Genomic DNA, 14,236 nt, shown 5'->3' on the forward strand with positions numbered 1-14,236 from the left:
TTAGAGTGGTTTTAAGGGTGTTGTTATGTTTCTGTTCACCTCTTCCCTTTAAGGGTTATGCAGTTGTCCTGACAGCGAAGGGCTGAAGGAGGCTTGAAGGAGGCTCTGTCATATTTGTTGTCTTTTTTTATTAACTGTACAATTAGGTAAAATAATTACTGTAAAAACGATCGACATGTAGAAAAATAGAAAGAGTAAAAATTATAAAAACTTCCGTTTGTGTTTGGTAAGTATGACCGCCAAGGACCCCCCCCCCCCCCCCCCCCTCCCTCCCAATGCCCTCCCGGCGCCCACTCGGTCAGTCAGCGCCTGGATTTGTAGACATAATCGTGTGCCCTTGTGCAAGTTTGTAGAGTCCCCAATGTTTCAGCAAAATACATTGTCTGCTTAAAAGTCTATAAACCATTTGCCCTGGCGCTTCAATTGGAGTCCACAAAATAGCGCAATCTTTATTCGGTGGTTGAAGGGGGCATGAGCCTCAGTGCTTGTTGGGGGCCAGACTGATTTCTTCCACTGGATTTGCAGTGTTCGTCACCAAAGTTTGATTGTATTCATTGGCAGCCTTTAGGGTGATCCTGATCTGATGTGTAAATTTCCCCAGTCTTGCTAGGGTCATTGTGTTTGTTGTGGAAATACACAAAGCTTACATTTCACTACAGGACTTTATTCTGGGAGTAATACAGATCGGGCGCAAGAGTAGCCGACGTTCGTTGTTGCGGTTGGGGCAGCAACATAGGAGGTGCAACTGGATTCCCTCCTGTAAGAGCACAATCTACAGTTTGTGGTTTCCCCCCTGCGGGCTCATGCTGGGTTAAAATCGTCAATTCCTAGTGTGGTTAGTCTCATGAAAAGGATTTTGCTTCGGCTTGTGGTGTGAGAGCCTCGCTTAGGGAGGGTTGTGCTTTACCTATCATGTAGGAGTTGTTCAGCAGGTCTAAGTGGCAGTTTGAGCGGAGAGATTTGAAGTCAAGATCAAAAGATATTTTGTGCACTTGTCTATTTATGGCTTTTGTCCAGGCATTCAGTGGAATTTCCAGCAACGGTAAGTTTTCTTCCTCGATCTTCCGTTTGGTGATCGCTTTACCAAGGCTGGTGTGCTAGGCAGAGCGTGGCCCCTCGAAGATGGATCTCAATTAGGGAATTGGCTGAAGCCCTTAGAATCCTTAGATATCCCCTTCGACGCTGATGACGAGCTCAGCTCGTCATGAAGTACACCTCTCGTACGCTCATGACGAGCTGAGCTCGTCATGAACCGCAGGATTTTTAAAACTTCAGCGCACAGCGAAAAAATGTGCCGCACCGATAGTGATATAGCCTTATCATCTCCCCCTGGCACATCAAGTCCTGTCATACTCGGGTCGTTTCATGAAATGTGGAACAAATACTTGGGATGCACATTCTGCACACACCATATGTTCCGGCACATTGTACCAATTGTACCAATGAACAGGAATTGCACTATAGAAATACCACCCGCATACATACATACATACGTACATGAGGAGGGTTTACGTCGTCCAAGTGCAAAACAGCCTTGCGCATCTTTGCCCACAAGAAATAGTAAAGCAAAGAGCACCAACCTTTAGTATTCATTGGCACAGAGAAGGCATGTGGGAGGAGGAACAGGATGTCAGCAGGTTCACACCGTTCTACTCAATGGGCTTGAAAGTACATTTCCTTAGAGGTGCCCTATTTTTTATTTCAAAAGTTAACAGTGAACCAGAGGGGTTTCCTGGTACTAGTGGTAGCTCAGATAGTATATGATGTTGGAAGGAACGATTAGATCACATGGAAGTAATACCTCCCTGTCCTATGGACAAAAATAAAACCTGTTTTGAAACATGTAGCCAGTGCAATTTTGGAAGATGATGAAAGAAAATAATTATAACTTCTGAGATTTAAAATCAGTGATCAGCAGCACTTTGAATTGAAGCCCAACACATGGAGATTTGCAATGATCCAAGCATGCAACAATCACTGCTTGAACCATAGTCTTTATACTGGCATCTTTAAGAAGATTTTTCCTAAAGATTTTAAAACCAGCCAGGAATAAAGCATTAATCTGTGGCTTGAAAGACAAATTATCATCAAATATAAAGACAAGACTTTTAACTAAGTCCTAAAAACAGGTCCAGATAAAAGAGGACCCTACACCTACCATGATCTTAGTTTATCTTTGTTTTGGGGGTAGTATATCTCATCCCCTCAGATAATACATTTAAACCTTTGCTAGATAGTATTCCATCTTATCCGCCAGTTTGATGGTTAATTATATGTGTTGTCAAAATATCGAAAATGGGTGAAGCAAAGCATGGAATCCTAGATGAGAACAGTTTTTATGTATTTATCAAAAAGTATATAGTTCAAAGAAGGATTATGAGCAACTCCACAGTCCAAAACTATTAGAACATAATATATGTAACCCCAGCGGACTTCTTGAGTGTCCTTGGAAAAATGAGAACCATTGCAATCTGCTTTATATGCCTCTCTGGCAACCTATGGATATGTAGGGAATGAGAACATTTGAGATGTGGTTTATATGTCCAAAATACCCCCAACGTCATCTGATCTGCATTCATGGAGGCATAAAGATCATCAGGGACTGCTATTTGGACTAACTCAGTCATGGAAACCCTACCTGAAATGGATCCAAAAATGTTTTAGTTTACGAGTCTTCTCAAATCGGAAGATTAGCCACTTTCTCCAAAACTTTGGTTGAAAGAGAAAAGCAGATCAATGTATCAATAAGTAGCCACTATCCACATCTAATTCAATTAAAATTCCTATTCAGGTAAAGAAGCATAATTTCATTAATAGCCCCAAATTAAGGTTGGGCACATAATCCTGTACAACAACACTGTACATGATTAGGCAATTCAGGCGGGAGTCATATGTGTCTTCTGTCTGTTTTGCTCCCTATCCTGTTAGCCCCTGGTGTGCCATTTCAGAACTCATGATTGGGAAGGTAGGCAAATGGAGGCTGTGGAAATTAATGCAAACCTTCCGTGAATGTATATGCACACTTCAGTGTGTTGCAAGAAGTGTATTTATTATTTTCTCATTCTGTAAATTCTACTGGGTTTTAATGTTTTAATATTAATGTGTGTATTCATTGATGCTCCAGGTGCATATTTTATGGTTTATGAGATGCACTACATTCCTTTATTTAAGCTTCTAGGAAATCAATATTGATTGTGGAAAAGGGTCCATAAAGCTCCCTTTTTTCACATAAATGCGGAGTTAAATAATGTACATGCCTTGTGTTTTGCAGCTTTTAAGTAAGTGGATGGTTGATTTGCGCCCAAAGGACAGGAAATATGCTCTATCATATCATTTGTCAGAGACAACAAAGGTGTAAGCAAGACCTCAATGGTAGTAATCAATTGAGCAAAGAAATTAGATGGTCTAGATATTACTGGAACAGGGTTTTTGATTTTCATTTGAAAAATTGATTAGTCAAAGTATATCACAGCATTTTTACATAGCTACTAATGGGCATACTTTATTGTCAAAGACTCTATACAGTAGTTTTTCATTTGTTAGTGAAGCAGAACTAGTTTTTCTATTACCTATACTGAAATTGTATGGAATGTGTACAACCATGGTTTTGTTGCACAAGTTATTTACTTGTGTAACAATATATCTGTAAGAGACATTAGTTAGTGATAGACTCCTTACCTTAGAATATCCCCAAGCATCAGACTGGATTGGGAAAGTTTTCGTCAGCAGTACCCCTGTACGTCGGTAAACATCGTCGTACAGCTCCGCGTACGTCGTTGGTGTTATAGTCGCCGAGATGACATCGCTTGAGCTACTTAGACACGCTGACGTCAGTTCTGTACACAACTTTAAGCGCCAGGAACGCAGAGCCATGCAAGATACTGACCACTGGTGCATTGAAACTAGGGCCCTGAAAGGGATGACCGTAACCCTAGAAATAAGTTTGCTGAACTAGTAGGATGGGTGGGGCGGAAAGGAATCTATCACTAACTAATGTCTCTTACAGATATATCGTTACACAAGTAGGTAACTTGTGCATCTGAAAGAGACACGTTAGTGATAGATTCCTTACCTTAGAATAGATACCCCAGCAATACCAACCCCGGTGGTGGGTCTGTGAACCAAGATCACACCAGAAAGTCATGGAGAACAGAACGGCCAAAGAAGCCATCTCTCCATATTTGACTGTTAAGGCAATAATGCTTGGTAAAAGTGTGCAACGAGGCCCACGTGGCTGCCTGATAGATGTCTTGCAGCAGGACACCACATCCCATTGCAGAAGTAGCTGCTGTCACCCTGGTAGAATGGACGCACAAACCCACTGAAGGTTCCTATTTAGCCAGAGAACAACAGGCTTTGATACACAAGACGACCCAGCGGGAGATAGTCCTCTTGTATACAGCCCGGCCTTTCTTGGCGCCTATGTAGCCAACAAAGAACTGGTCATCCACCCGGAACTGTTGTGTGAGATTCAAATAAAATGAAAGTGCACATTTTGGGTCCAGACGGTGGCGCCTCTCATCCTCTCTGGAAGGGTGCGGAGGCGGAAAGAAAGTGGGCAAGGTGATAGTTTGCCCAATGTGGAAGGCAGTGAAAACCTTTGGCAAGAAGGATGGATGAGTGCGAAGCACAACCTTGTCCGGATGAACCGACAGAAAAGGAGGCTTACAGGAAAGAGCCTGGAGCTCACTCACGCCCCTAGCGGAGGTGATGGCCACCAGGAAAGTAGTCTTCAAAGTTAGTAAATGAAGAGGACAGTGGTGAAGCAGCTCAAAAGGAGAGCACATCAGAAAAGTGAGAACCAGATTCAAGTTCCACTGCAGGATCACAAACGGAACAGGAGGTAAAAGGTGAGTAATGCCTTTGAGAAATCTATTCACAACAGAGGACTCAAAAAGAGAAGACATATCAGGACAGGCCGAAATCGCAGAAAGGTAGCCCTTGAGAGTGCCCAGAGTAGAGCCCTGCTGGGCCAGAGAAAGAAGGAACAAAGAACTTCTGAAATAGAGGGACAGAAAGGGGATCCACAGCCTTTGCTGTGCACCATGCCACAAATTTGTTCCACCTGCTGGCGTATACCAATTTGGTGGAGGGACGCCTAGCTGCCAGAATGATATCACAGACTTCAGGAGAAAAGCCAAAAGGAATTAACTGTTGCCGCTCAATCTCCATGCATGTAGGTGGAGACTAGACAGGTTCGGGTAGAGGACCGTCCCCTGCTGCTGCAACAGAAAATCCTCACGAAGAGGTAGTCAGATCGGGGGATCCATGCTCATACTGAGTAGCTCGAGATACCAAACTCTTTGAGCCCAGTCCGGGGCCACAAGAATGACTTGAGCCCGGTCGCGCCTGTTCTTCTTCAGCACTCTGGGTAGAAGTGGCATAAGCAGAAAGGCGTACAATAGACCGCAGCTCCACTCGTGATGAAAAGTGTTGCCAAGCAAGTGCCGCCTTGGAAATTGCAACGCGCAGAAGTGATGACATTGCGTGTTCTCTTCGTTGGCGAATAGATCTAACCAAGGTTCTCCCCACTGTTGAAAGAGACATTGCGCAAACTCCGAATGAAGACACCATTCGTGATCCATCAGGCACCGGTGGCTGAGTTCATCCACTCTGGCTTTCAAAGAACCTGCCAGGTGTTGAAGCGTCAAAGAAATGCCTTTACGGTCCAGCCATGTCCAGAGGTGCAGAGCCTCCTGACATAGGGTCCATGACCCCACCCAGCCTTGTTTGTTGCAATAGCACATGGCGGTGGTGTTGTCTGAACACCTGCACCACCCTCCCCTTGACAGAGGGAAGGAATGCTTTCAGTGCAAAAAGGTTGCTCAAAGCTCCAGATGGTTGATATGGAGCCGGGACTCTGCCGAAGACCAGAGGCCTCTGATCTCCTCTCCCACTGAGCCACCCCATCCCAGGAGGGACGCATCGTCTCCACTGTGAGCTCCGGCTGGGGAAGGGAGAGGGATCTGCTGCTGACCCAACGCTGATCTATGAGCCACCACTATAATTGTTGCGCAGTGCCCTCCGAGATCTGGACGTAGTCGGACAGGTTCCCCTGAAGCTGCGCCCACTGGAACTTCAGGTCCCACTGCAGAGCCCACATGTGCCATCTGCCATGGTTGGTTAGCAGGATGCAGGAGGCCATGAGGCCCAGCAGCCTCAAGGTCGTCCTGACCGAAACCCAGGACAAGGGCTAAAAGAGCGGAATCATAGCCCGAATGTCCGGGACTCGCTGTCTGGGAGGACAAAACCGAAACTGCGCCGTGTCCAGAACCGCTCCGATGAATAGAAGGTTCTGAAAGGGAATCAGGTGCGACTTTGGCACGTTGATGGAGAACCCCAGCAAATGCAGGTGGTCGGCCATGGTCTGGAGGTGGGAGATGACTGTTTGGGGTGAGCCTGCTTTCAACAACCAGCAATCCGCCTTATCAACAAACAGGCCAGTGCCCTCAAAGGGCATGTCCATCAATGTGTTCTGGACATCCACAGAAAAGCAAGTTGGTCTCAGCCAGGCGTGGCGGCGTAGCGCCACTGTCATGGAAATCGTCCTGCCCAGCGAGTCAGCAGTGTCAAGACCACAACAGATCGTGAACTTGGCTGCCTCTCTCCCCTCTGCAATAGCCTGGGAGAGGACTGTCCGAGCCTTCACCGGACACTGAGGAAGCACTTGCGCAACCGTATCCCACACAGAATGGGAATGAGGGCCCAAGACACATGCAGTGTTCACAGACCGCAGTCCTGAACTGGTGGAAGAAAAAATCTTCTTCCCAAGCTGCTCCAGTTTCTTGGATTCCCTGTCCAGTGGTGCGGAAGAGAGCGCACTCAGGGACGCAGAGGCTTGGACACCCAAGCTCTCAGGGGTAGGGTGTTGGGAGAGGAAAACGAGGTCACCTAAGCCAGGCGATGGCGTCGGGCCACATTCATATCCACTAGAGCCCCTGTGTTGGGCCTGGGCCAGGTGTCCAAAAGAACGTCCGAGAGTGCATCAGTAAAGGGCAGCAGCGGCTCCATAGAAGAAGACACCGGCCGAAGCACCTATGTCATGAGGTTAGTCCTGATGGCCACTATAGGGAGCTCGAGGGGGAGAGCCTTGGGTGACCTACACAACACCGTAGAATAGGAGCCACCCTCCTCCATAGCCATGGTAGAAGGAGACAGTGAGCCAGGTTCCGGAGTATTATCCTGGTCACCTGCATCCCCCAGATCCTCATCTCAGTCCGGGTCTAACTCGCTGCTGTGAGAGGGTCCTCAGATCCCTCCCAGTCCTCCCCGTCCTCCACATGCCGAACAGGTGGAATGTAAGGAGGTGTAATCGACGTTGGTCGACACACTTCCGGCGCCGTCTCCACATTGGGGAGGAAGCCAGGGACGGTGTCGACCGGGAATGTGGCAGATGCCGGTGGCGGCACCATCGATGTCGGTGGAGCTTGTACAGGGCCAAGCGACATGGACGGGGATCCATGCCTGGATCCATGGGGGTCTCTCAGTGTCGAGACCGAAGTCACTGACGAAGTCTGGTCGGAGCCGGCGATGTCGGAGCACGAGGACCCCCAGTCGGAACCGCGGGCCCCGAAGACACATGCCATGGCTGACAGGAACTCCTGCAGCTAGGCCGGAGGCGCCGATGGACCCGGAAAGGGTGGGTAGGCCATCGGCAACTTCAAAGGCTCTGCCAGAGCCGCCGGGGCAATGCCAGAGCCGCGGGGGCAGTGTAACCCGCACCGTCAGCCGCACCGTGCAACAGGCTAGATAAAGGAGAAGAGCAACGGAGCTTCTTATGCTTCGCCTTACCTGACTCCAAGTGCGAAGACTTGGAATGGTGGTGATAGCAGTGGGGGCACAACTCGTAGTCCCGGTCGAGCCTCAGGCAGCAGAGGGAATCACGGTGCGGGTCCGTTACTGACATTGTGCAGGGACAGGCCTAGCAGGACGTAAAACCGGGCCTCCCTATGCACTTGGAGTGTAAGTAGTCAAAAAGCAGAGTCAAAAGTCCCCAAAAACTCTAGAAAATGACTAGGGTACCGCTCCCTCTGGATCTGCGCTTGCTGGTGCAGAAAAAGAAAGCATTGTCATCTTGGCGACTACCATGCCAACGAGGTAAGCGGAGCCGTACGACGACACCTACGGACAAGCAGGGGTACTGCTGACGAAAACTTTCCGGATTCAGTCTGACACCTGGGGAATTCTAAGGTAAGGAATCTATCACTAACGTGTCTCTTTCAGATGGATAATGTTAATGCCTTTGCTACAGTATGGGCCTTATTGAGTGATGTTAATGTTGTTACTGTTGCTCCACATCTGCTGAATAAAGAGGTCATTTAATAATGAGAATGAATCAAGAACTATTGTATGTATTAAAAATGTGAACTGTTTTGGGGATTTCTTTGTGTCTACTCTTGTCTAATAAACTATTTTTAACAGAAAGTAATTAACTTTAAGTGTTTTGACAAACATACATAAACAAAGGTTGAAGAAATGTTGCTAATTCTCTGTGATTCACAACTAGCCCGGTAATAATAGTATATATTATGGCTAAATTTAGCTTTTTTTATATGTAGAGTTGTATTTACCAAAATAGAGGTAGATATATTTGTTTTATTTTGGTTAATATCAACTTTGTTATGTTTCAAATTATCAAGATTGTTTTAAACTTCTACTTATAGAGTGAAGTTCTTCCTGAGTGGTTGCCTCTTGGTGATAGTAAGCAGAGGGAGGTGGAGCAAAGGAGATGAGGAAGTCATCAAGTATGCAACGTTTTAAAGATAGGCTTAGGTATAGGGTTATTGAAAGAGGTGAGTCTTCAGTGTTTTTTTCTGAAAGACAGTTTTTGAGGAGCCCCAGAAAGTAGTTGCAGACTGCATACTTTAACATTAATCAAATTATTCGTATATTGGGATATTCTGATAAGTTACGTAACAGTTGTGATGATAAAGTTAATTTCAAATTTTGTTTATCTGATGAAAACAATTTTCCTCTGAGGAAAAATACTTTCTATTCTAGAAATGTTCCATCCCTGTTCCTACCTTCAAAATAGACTTATGATTGCCTATTTATAGGTGTATGTGTACATCAGTTTTCAGGGGTGCAAAATCACCATAAATAAGTGTGTAAACCGCCACAGATCCACAGATTTGTGGGTAGTCACCAACGTCTACATGTAGACCAACCCTTGAATAAAACTATATTATATAGGTCTTGTGTTCCAAACAAAAAACCTTCTTAATCTGGCAACCTTCAATATCAACCGCCTGGTGTTTTTGTTCACATCATGGCTCCACGAACAAGGAGGAATGTTGGCTTTTAGCCAAGAAATGTTTTAAGAAATCCTACTTGTCCTTAAGAAGGTTCACTATTTCATACCACATTGCCCAAGTTCCAAAGATGTATTTACCTTCAACATATAGGTTAACTTTGTACTTAAAGTGCTAAGAGTTAAACGTTTAAAACCTCTTATATGTTTATGTATCCCAAACTGAGACTGCAGTCTTTAACCGTAAGGAAGTCAGAGCATCTCAATTCACACAATCATACATATTCAAAAGTAACAAATAATGTTCAAAGCATAAAATAAAATCGGACTCTCACCTGTCCCCAGTCTACGGTTTTCCATTTTGGACATCTTCCGCCTCGACACTTTCTTTGCACGTTTGGTTTTGCAAGGTGTTTGCAGTATTCACTTTCCACCTGTACTCCTTCCTTGGTAACACAATAGACACTGCGGGACTTATTTCCCCGACCACAAGAAACAGAACACTGCAATTTGAAAACAATGTGCATGTTTACTTGACAGTACTCCTCCGTTCCATCTACTACACATTTTTATTGCTTTGTTACTTGCAGAATTTGTTATTTCTCTGATTCAAACAAAAATATCTACACATCTCTAGGGAGAGTACAAGGAATCAGATTAGTCGCTGGCTTTATTGTTATGATCACATAAGTAACAGTGAGCCAAAAAAGAGATGTACTAGTTCGAAATCTTTACAAAGAAATATTAAAAGGAATGTATGAACTTCACTTCCATGCACTACATTCGGTTCTGTTTCCCCTTAAACTTTGTTCATGACACGTGGGATATCTAGCTGGATTTTCTGTTCTCATGGAAATGAGCAGATTTACGTTATAGAGCATGTAACTTGGCGAGCTTTCTGAAGGTTGAAGCAGAGCCTTGAGACTCTGCTTTGACTAGGTTGGGATTTTCAGTTCTTTGTTGCACTTCTGCAGAGGTTAAAAGGTACTACATGGGACTGCAACAGTGCTGGTCTAATTTACACAAGGTGTTTGATTTGTCGAAGCAGGCGATCTTCCACAGCAGCTTTAGTTGGAAAGGCCTATATTACATGCGAATTCTTTTAATATTTATTATATTTTTTTGTGCAAAATGTGAATGCTAATATAGACAATTAAGAAAGAGTGTATGAAAAAGAAAATGAATATAGGAAATAACATTGAAAAAATGCATCGCTGTCCGTACATATATACAATCTACATGTAAAAATACTGTGCACATATAGATGCACAGAGTGTAATATGCTGTTTACTACAGCTACTGAATGTGGGAAGGGACCATAACTCATGAAAAGCGATGCAGGAGTGAGTTGAGTCACAATGCCCACTCCCTTCCGGATCAATAGAAGTAAATTGCTTATTATACTCTGCACATATGCATACATGGTTTATGTCGTGGCCATTTTAATGTGCATTTGTTTTAACAAAAGTTATTTAACGAAAACAGGATGCAAGACTTTTTTTTTCACTTTGTTTTATTGATTTTCTTAAGAAACAAGCAGTGCAAAGTCCCAAGTAAAAATTATGACAATTACCACATCCATATCATATGACATCTCAATAATAGACAGTCTCATTCTTGGCAAAAATTAGGCACCAGAGAATGCCCTGCGAGGAAACGAAAGTCATCGAGCTAGGCATATAGTGAGAGGTTCATTGATGTCACACTTGTCCATCACATCAATAATACAATAGTTCATATTACGTAGAAGTCACACCCCACCATCCGAGCTATTGTCGGAGCTAGAATCATCCTCATCATTGAATTTGTTGAGGAGAAGCCCCCAAATCATAATCGCTTCCATAGCACCTTCATCAGTACGAGAAAGGTGCATATGGCTCTCCTCCGCTACTCCCCATTCAGGCGGATTCCGCAGCCATGAGGATGTCAGCGGTGCACAGGTGCCCCATCAACCAATGGCTATTCCCTGCTTGGCCAGGAGAAGCACAAGCTCGGTGAGCATATAAATGATTTTTCGTCCTCTAGGACTCATCACCACTCCAATGAGGGAAACCATAGGGGTCAGAGGAACATCAATGCCTATAGCCCTTGTAATTGTAGGCACTACTTCCACCAACTTCTTTTAAAAAGAGTACATTTTAAATCATTATTTGACACCAAAACGATATACATCCAATCCGTAGAACCAGAGTGATGAATTTTTAAAGTTTTTTTTATAAATCTAGCGCCTAAATGAACAAGGTGCCAAACATGGACATCTAGTCATGCGAGACCTGGTCAAAGTTGAAAAATATGTCAGACAGCTTTTGAGCGCAGGTCAGATGCAAAAAATGGATTGGGCCCCGTTGGTGTTTACCTTCGGATTTAGAAGAAATCCTGGAAAGAAAATGCTCTCAGAAGGTAAAATTCAGCAGGGCAAGCCTGCAGGCAATGTCCTAGGAAGGAGGATGGTCATTGGGGAGCCGCTGGACTAAGTCACCATGAAGAATTCTACGTTTGGACTTCGTCTCTTTTTTGGAAGTCAAAAATCTTCAGCGGGAGGCTGTAGCCGATGAGAGTTCCAGGAGACCGGACACCCCTTCACCGAGGGACAGCCAAACAGGATTAGTTGCTGTGGACAAAAATGTAGCTGGAGCTGCCTTGAAGTCAGGCTGACGGATGATGCACTTTGGGCGATAGACAAGCAGGTTGGTCCCGGTCTTCCCTCAGTTCTCAGAGCAGTTTTTATCTAAAAAATGTAAAAGTCCCAGGTTTGGGATTTTAGCTATCTGGGTACCTTAAACACCTACACCAAGGGTCCAGGGCTGGAGGGGCATAACTTGGGGGATCATGTCTCAGTGAGGCTGGGTCCAGGTGTGGGATCAAGATGGTGTGAGCCTGTTATGTCCCTGTGGCTCTAAACAGGAGACCAGCAAACTAGCCCTTGGAGTAGCTCTGATAGTCCTGGGTTCAAGTGATGAAGCAGGACTCAAGCAGCAGGGTAGACCTCTGAGTGTTCAAGGTTGGCTCAAGGCAGCAAAGCAGTTCTTCCTGCTGCAGCAAAGCAGCTTTGTGGAGTACACAGCAGGCAATAGCAGAAAGCAGTTCTCCGAGAGTCCTTCCACAGGTCCAGAAACTGTAATTTATGTTGTTTGTCATGTTAAAGAAATAAAACACATCTTTGAACTAAGGAGCTTTTTGTTTCATCATACATTGCAGATTCACACATTTAGCTGCTGATTCACAAATCTGTATCACTGGTTTTGCTGGCTAGCACGGAAAAAATGCTGTTGCTGTCACTTTTACCCAACACAGTACACTGAGCACCTTTTTTGGGAAAAATAAAAACATAAAAGGCATAATGGGGCAGGGTGAAATACCCCCCCCCCCCCACAACCATATTTGGATTGACCTAAATGGATGCACCCGTTATTAAATTAAAATTAAATTAATAATAATTAAATTATATTTAATAGGAGGGTGTTATAGTAGGGTAAGTTTTTTATAGTGTAGGGGTTAAAATTACTATTCTAACTCCAGGGAGGTGTAATAGTAGGGTAAGTGTTCGATAGTGTAGGGGTTAAAATTACTATTCTAACTCCAGGAGGGTGTAATAGTAGGGTAATTGTTCGATAGTGTAGGGGTTAAAATTACTATTTTAACTCCAGGAGGGTGTAATAGTAGGGTAAGTGTTGGATAGTGTAGGCGTTTAATTTAAAAAATATTTTAAAAAATGTTTAATTAAATTATATCTAAATGGGGGGTGTTATAGTAAAGTAAGTTTTTTTTTAGTGTCGGGGTTAAAACTACTACTCTAACTCCAGGGGGGTGTAATAGTAGGGTAAGTGTTGGATAGTGTAGGGGTTAACATTTTTATTCTAACTCCAGGGGGGTGTAATAGCAGGGTAATTGTTGGATAGTGTAGGGGTTAAAATTACTCTTCTAACTCTAGGAGGGTGTAATAGTAGGGTAAGTGTTGGATAGTGTAGGGGTTTAATTTAAAAAATATTTTAATTTTTTTAAATTTAATTAATTTTAAATAAATTATAATTACATTCAAAAAAATTAATTTATAAATGAATAATTTTTATTTTACATTAAATAAAAAAAAATATTATTTTAAACAATTCATATTAATTCAAATAAATACTACATTAAAATTAATTTAATTATTTTGATAAAATAATCTAAATTAATATCATAAATAAAATTAAATACTTTAGAAAATGATATTAATTAAATTACGTTGTAATGGCACGCGTTGTAATAGCACCAAAAAGCACCTGCGTTGTAATGGCATGCGTTGTAATGGCATGCGTTGTAATGGATTTTGCGCTGTAAAAATTTTGTTGTAATGGTAGTGCGTTGTTATACCCGCGTTGTAATGGCTATACACCGTCCAATCAGTGCTTAATTGGAGCCAGTCCTCAGCACCGGCACCTATTCCTTGGCACCAGTGCTTATAGCACCAGTTAAGGACACACTTATTTAGAAAGCACATGGTTGTCCCCAGACTCACAGGATGTTGAGCCACGCCGAGACTCGAACCAGGTTCTCCAGCTCAGAAATTGGCAGCTCTACCCATTAGGCTAAATCCTCTCCAGATAAATAAGTGCAGGGGCACTAGTCAGAAGGCAGTTAAAACCACCACATTTCTTCTGTTAGCGCTGCCTTCTGAGGAGAGCCCTGCAACTTTTTAGTTTACAAATTAAGCACTGAGTCCAATAGCCCCACTTGAGTGTTGACCACATGCGGCAGGTTACACGATTTGCCTAAAAAATATATTATAGTCTGTTTGTGGAATCACCATTATATAATTATTCCTTTCAAGCATCCCTTTGGCATATACAATTGTGTACCATTTCCAGATTGTGTCAAATTTCTGTAAGGCATGTGTAGATGTAATTTCTCTGTCTTAAGCAATAAACTCCTTATCATTCAAACAACTAATCTTTGTCACACCTTAGGATCAGAAGTACGTGATGTAACTTGCTGAATAATCTCAAT

The 14,236-nt window shown here is 43.6% G+C and overlaps 1 protein-coding gene across 1 annotated transcript in view; it reads right to left on the reverse strand.

Moving 5' to 3' along the window:
- The window catches only part of ADAMTS9 (ADAM metallopeptidase with thrombospondin type 1 motif 9), a 914,249-nt gene that overhangs the window by 202,349 nt on the left and 697,664 nt on the right, over positions 1-14,236 (reverse strand). Inside the window, exon 30 of the mRNA XM_086939088.1 lies at positions 9,586-9,753. Within this exon, the coding sequence (XP_086795214.1) occupies positions 9,586-9,753 (168 nt within the window). The remainder of the gene's footprint in view (positions 1-9,585; positions 9,754-14,236) is intronic.

This window comes from Lissotriton vulgaris, chromosome 9, assembly GCF_964263255.1.
Source record: "Lissotriton vulgaris chromosome 9, aLisVul1.2, whole genome shotgun sequence".
NCBI classification, from domain to species: Eukaryota; Metazoa; Chordata; class Amphibia; order Caudata; family Salamandridae; genus Lissotriton; species Lissotriton vulgaris.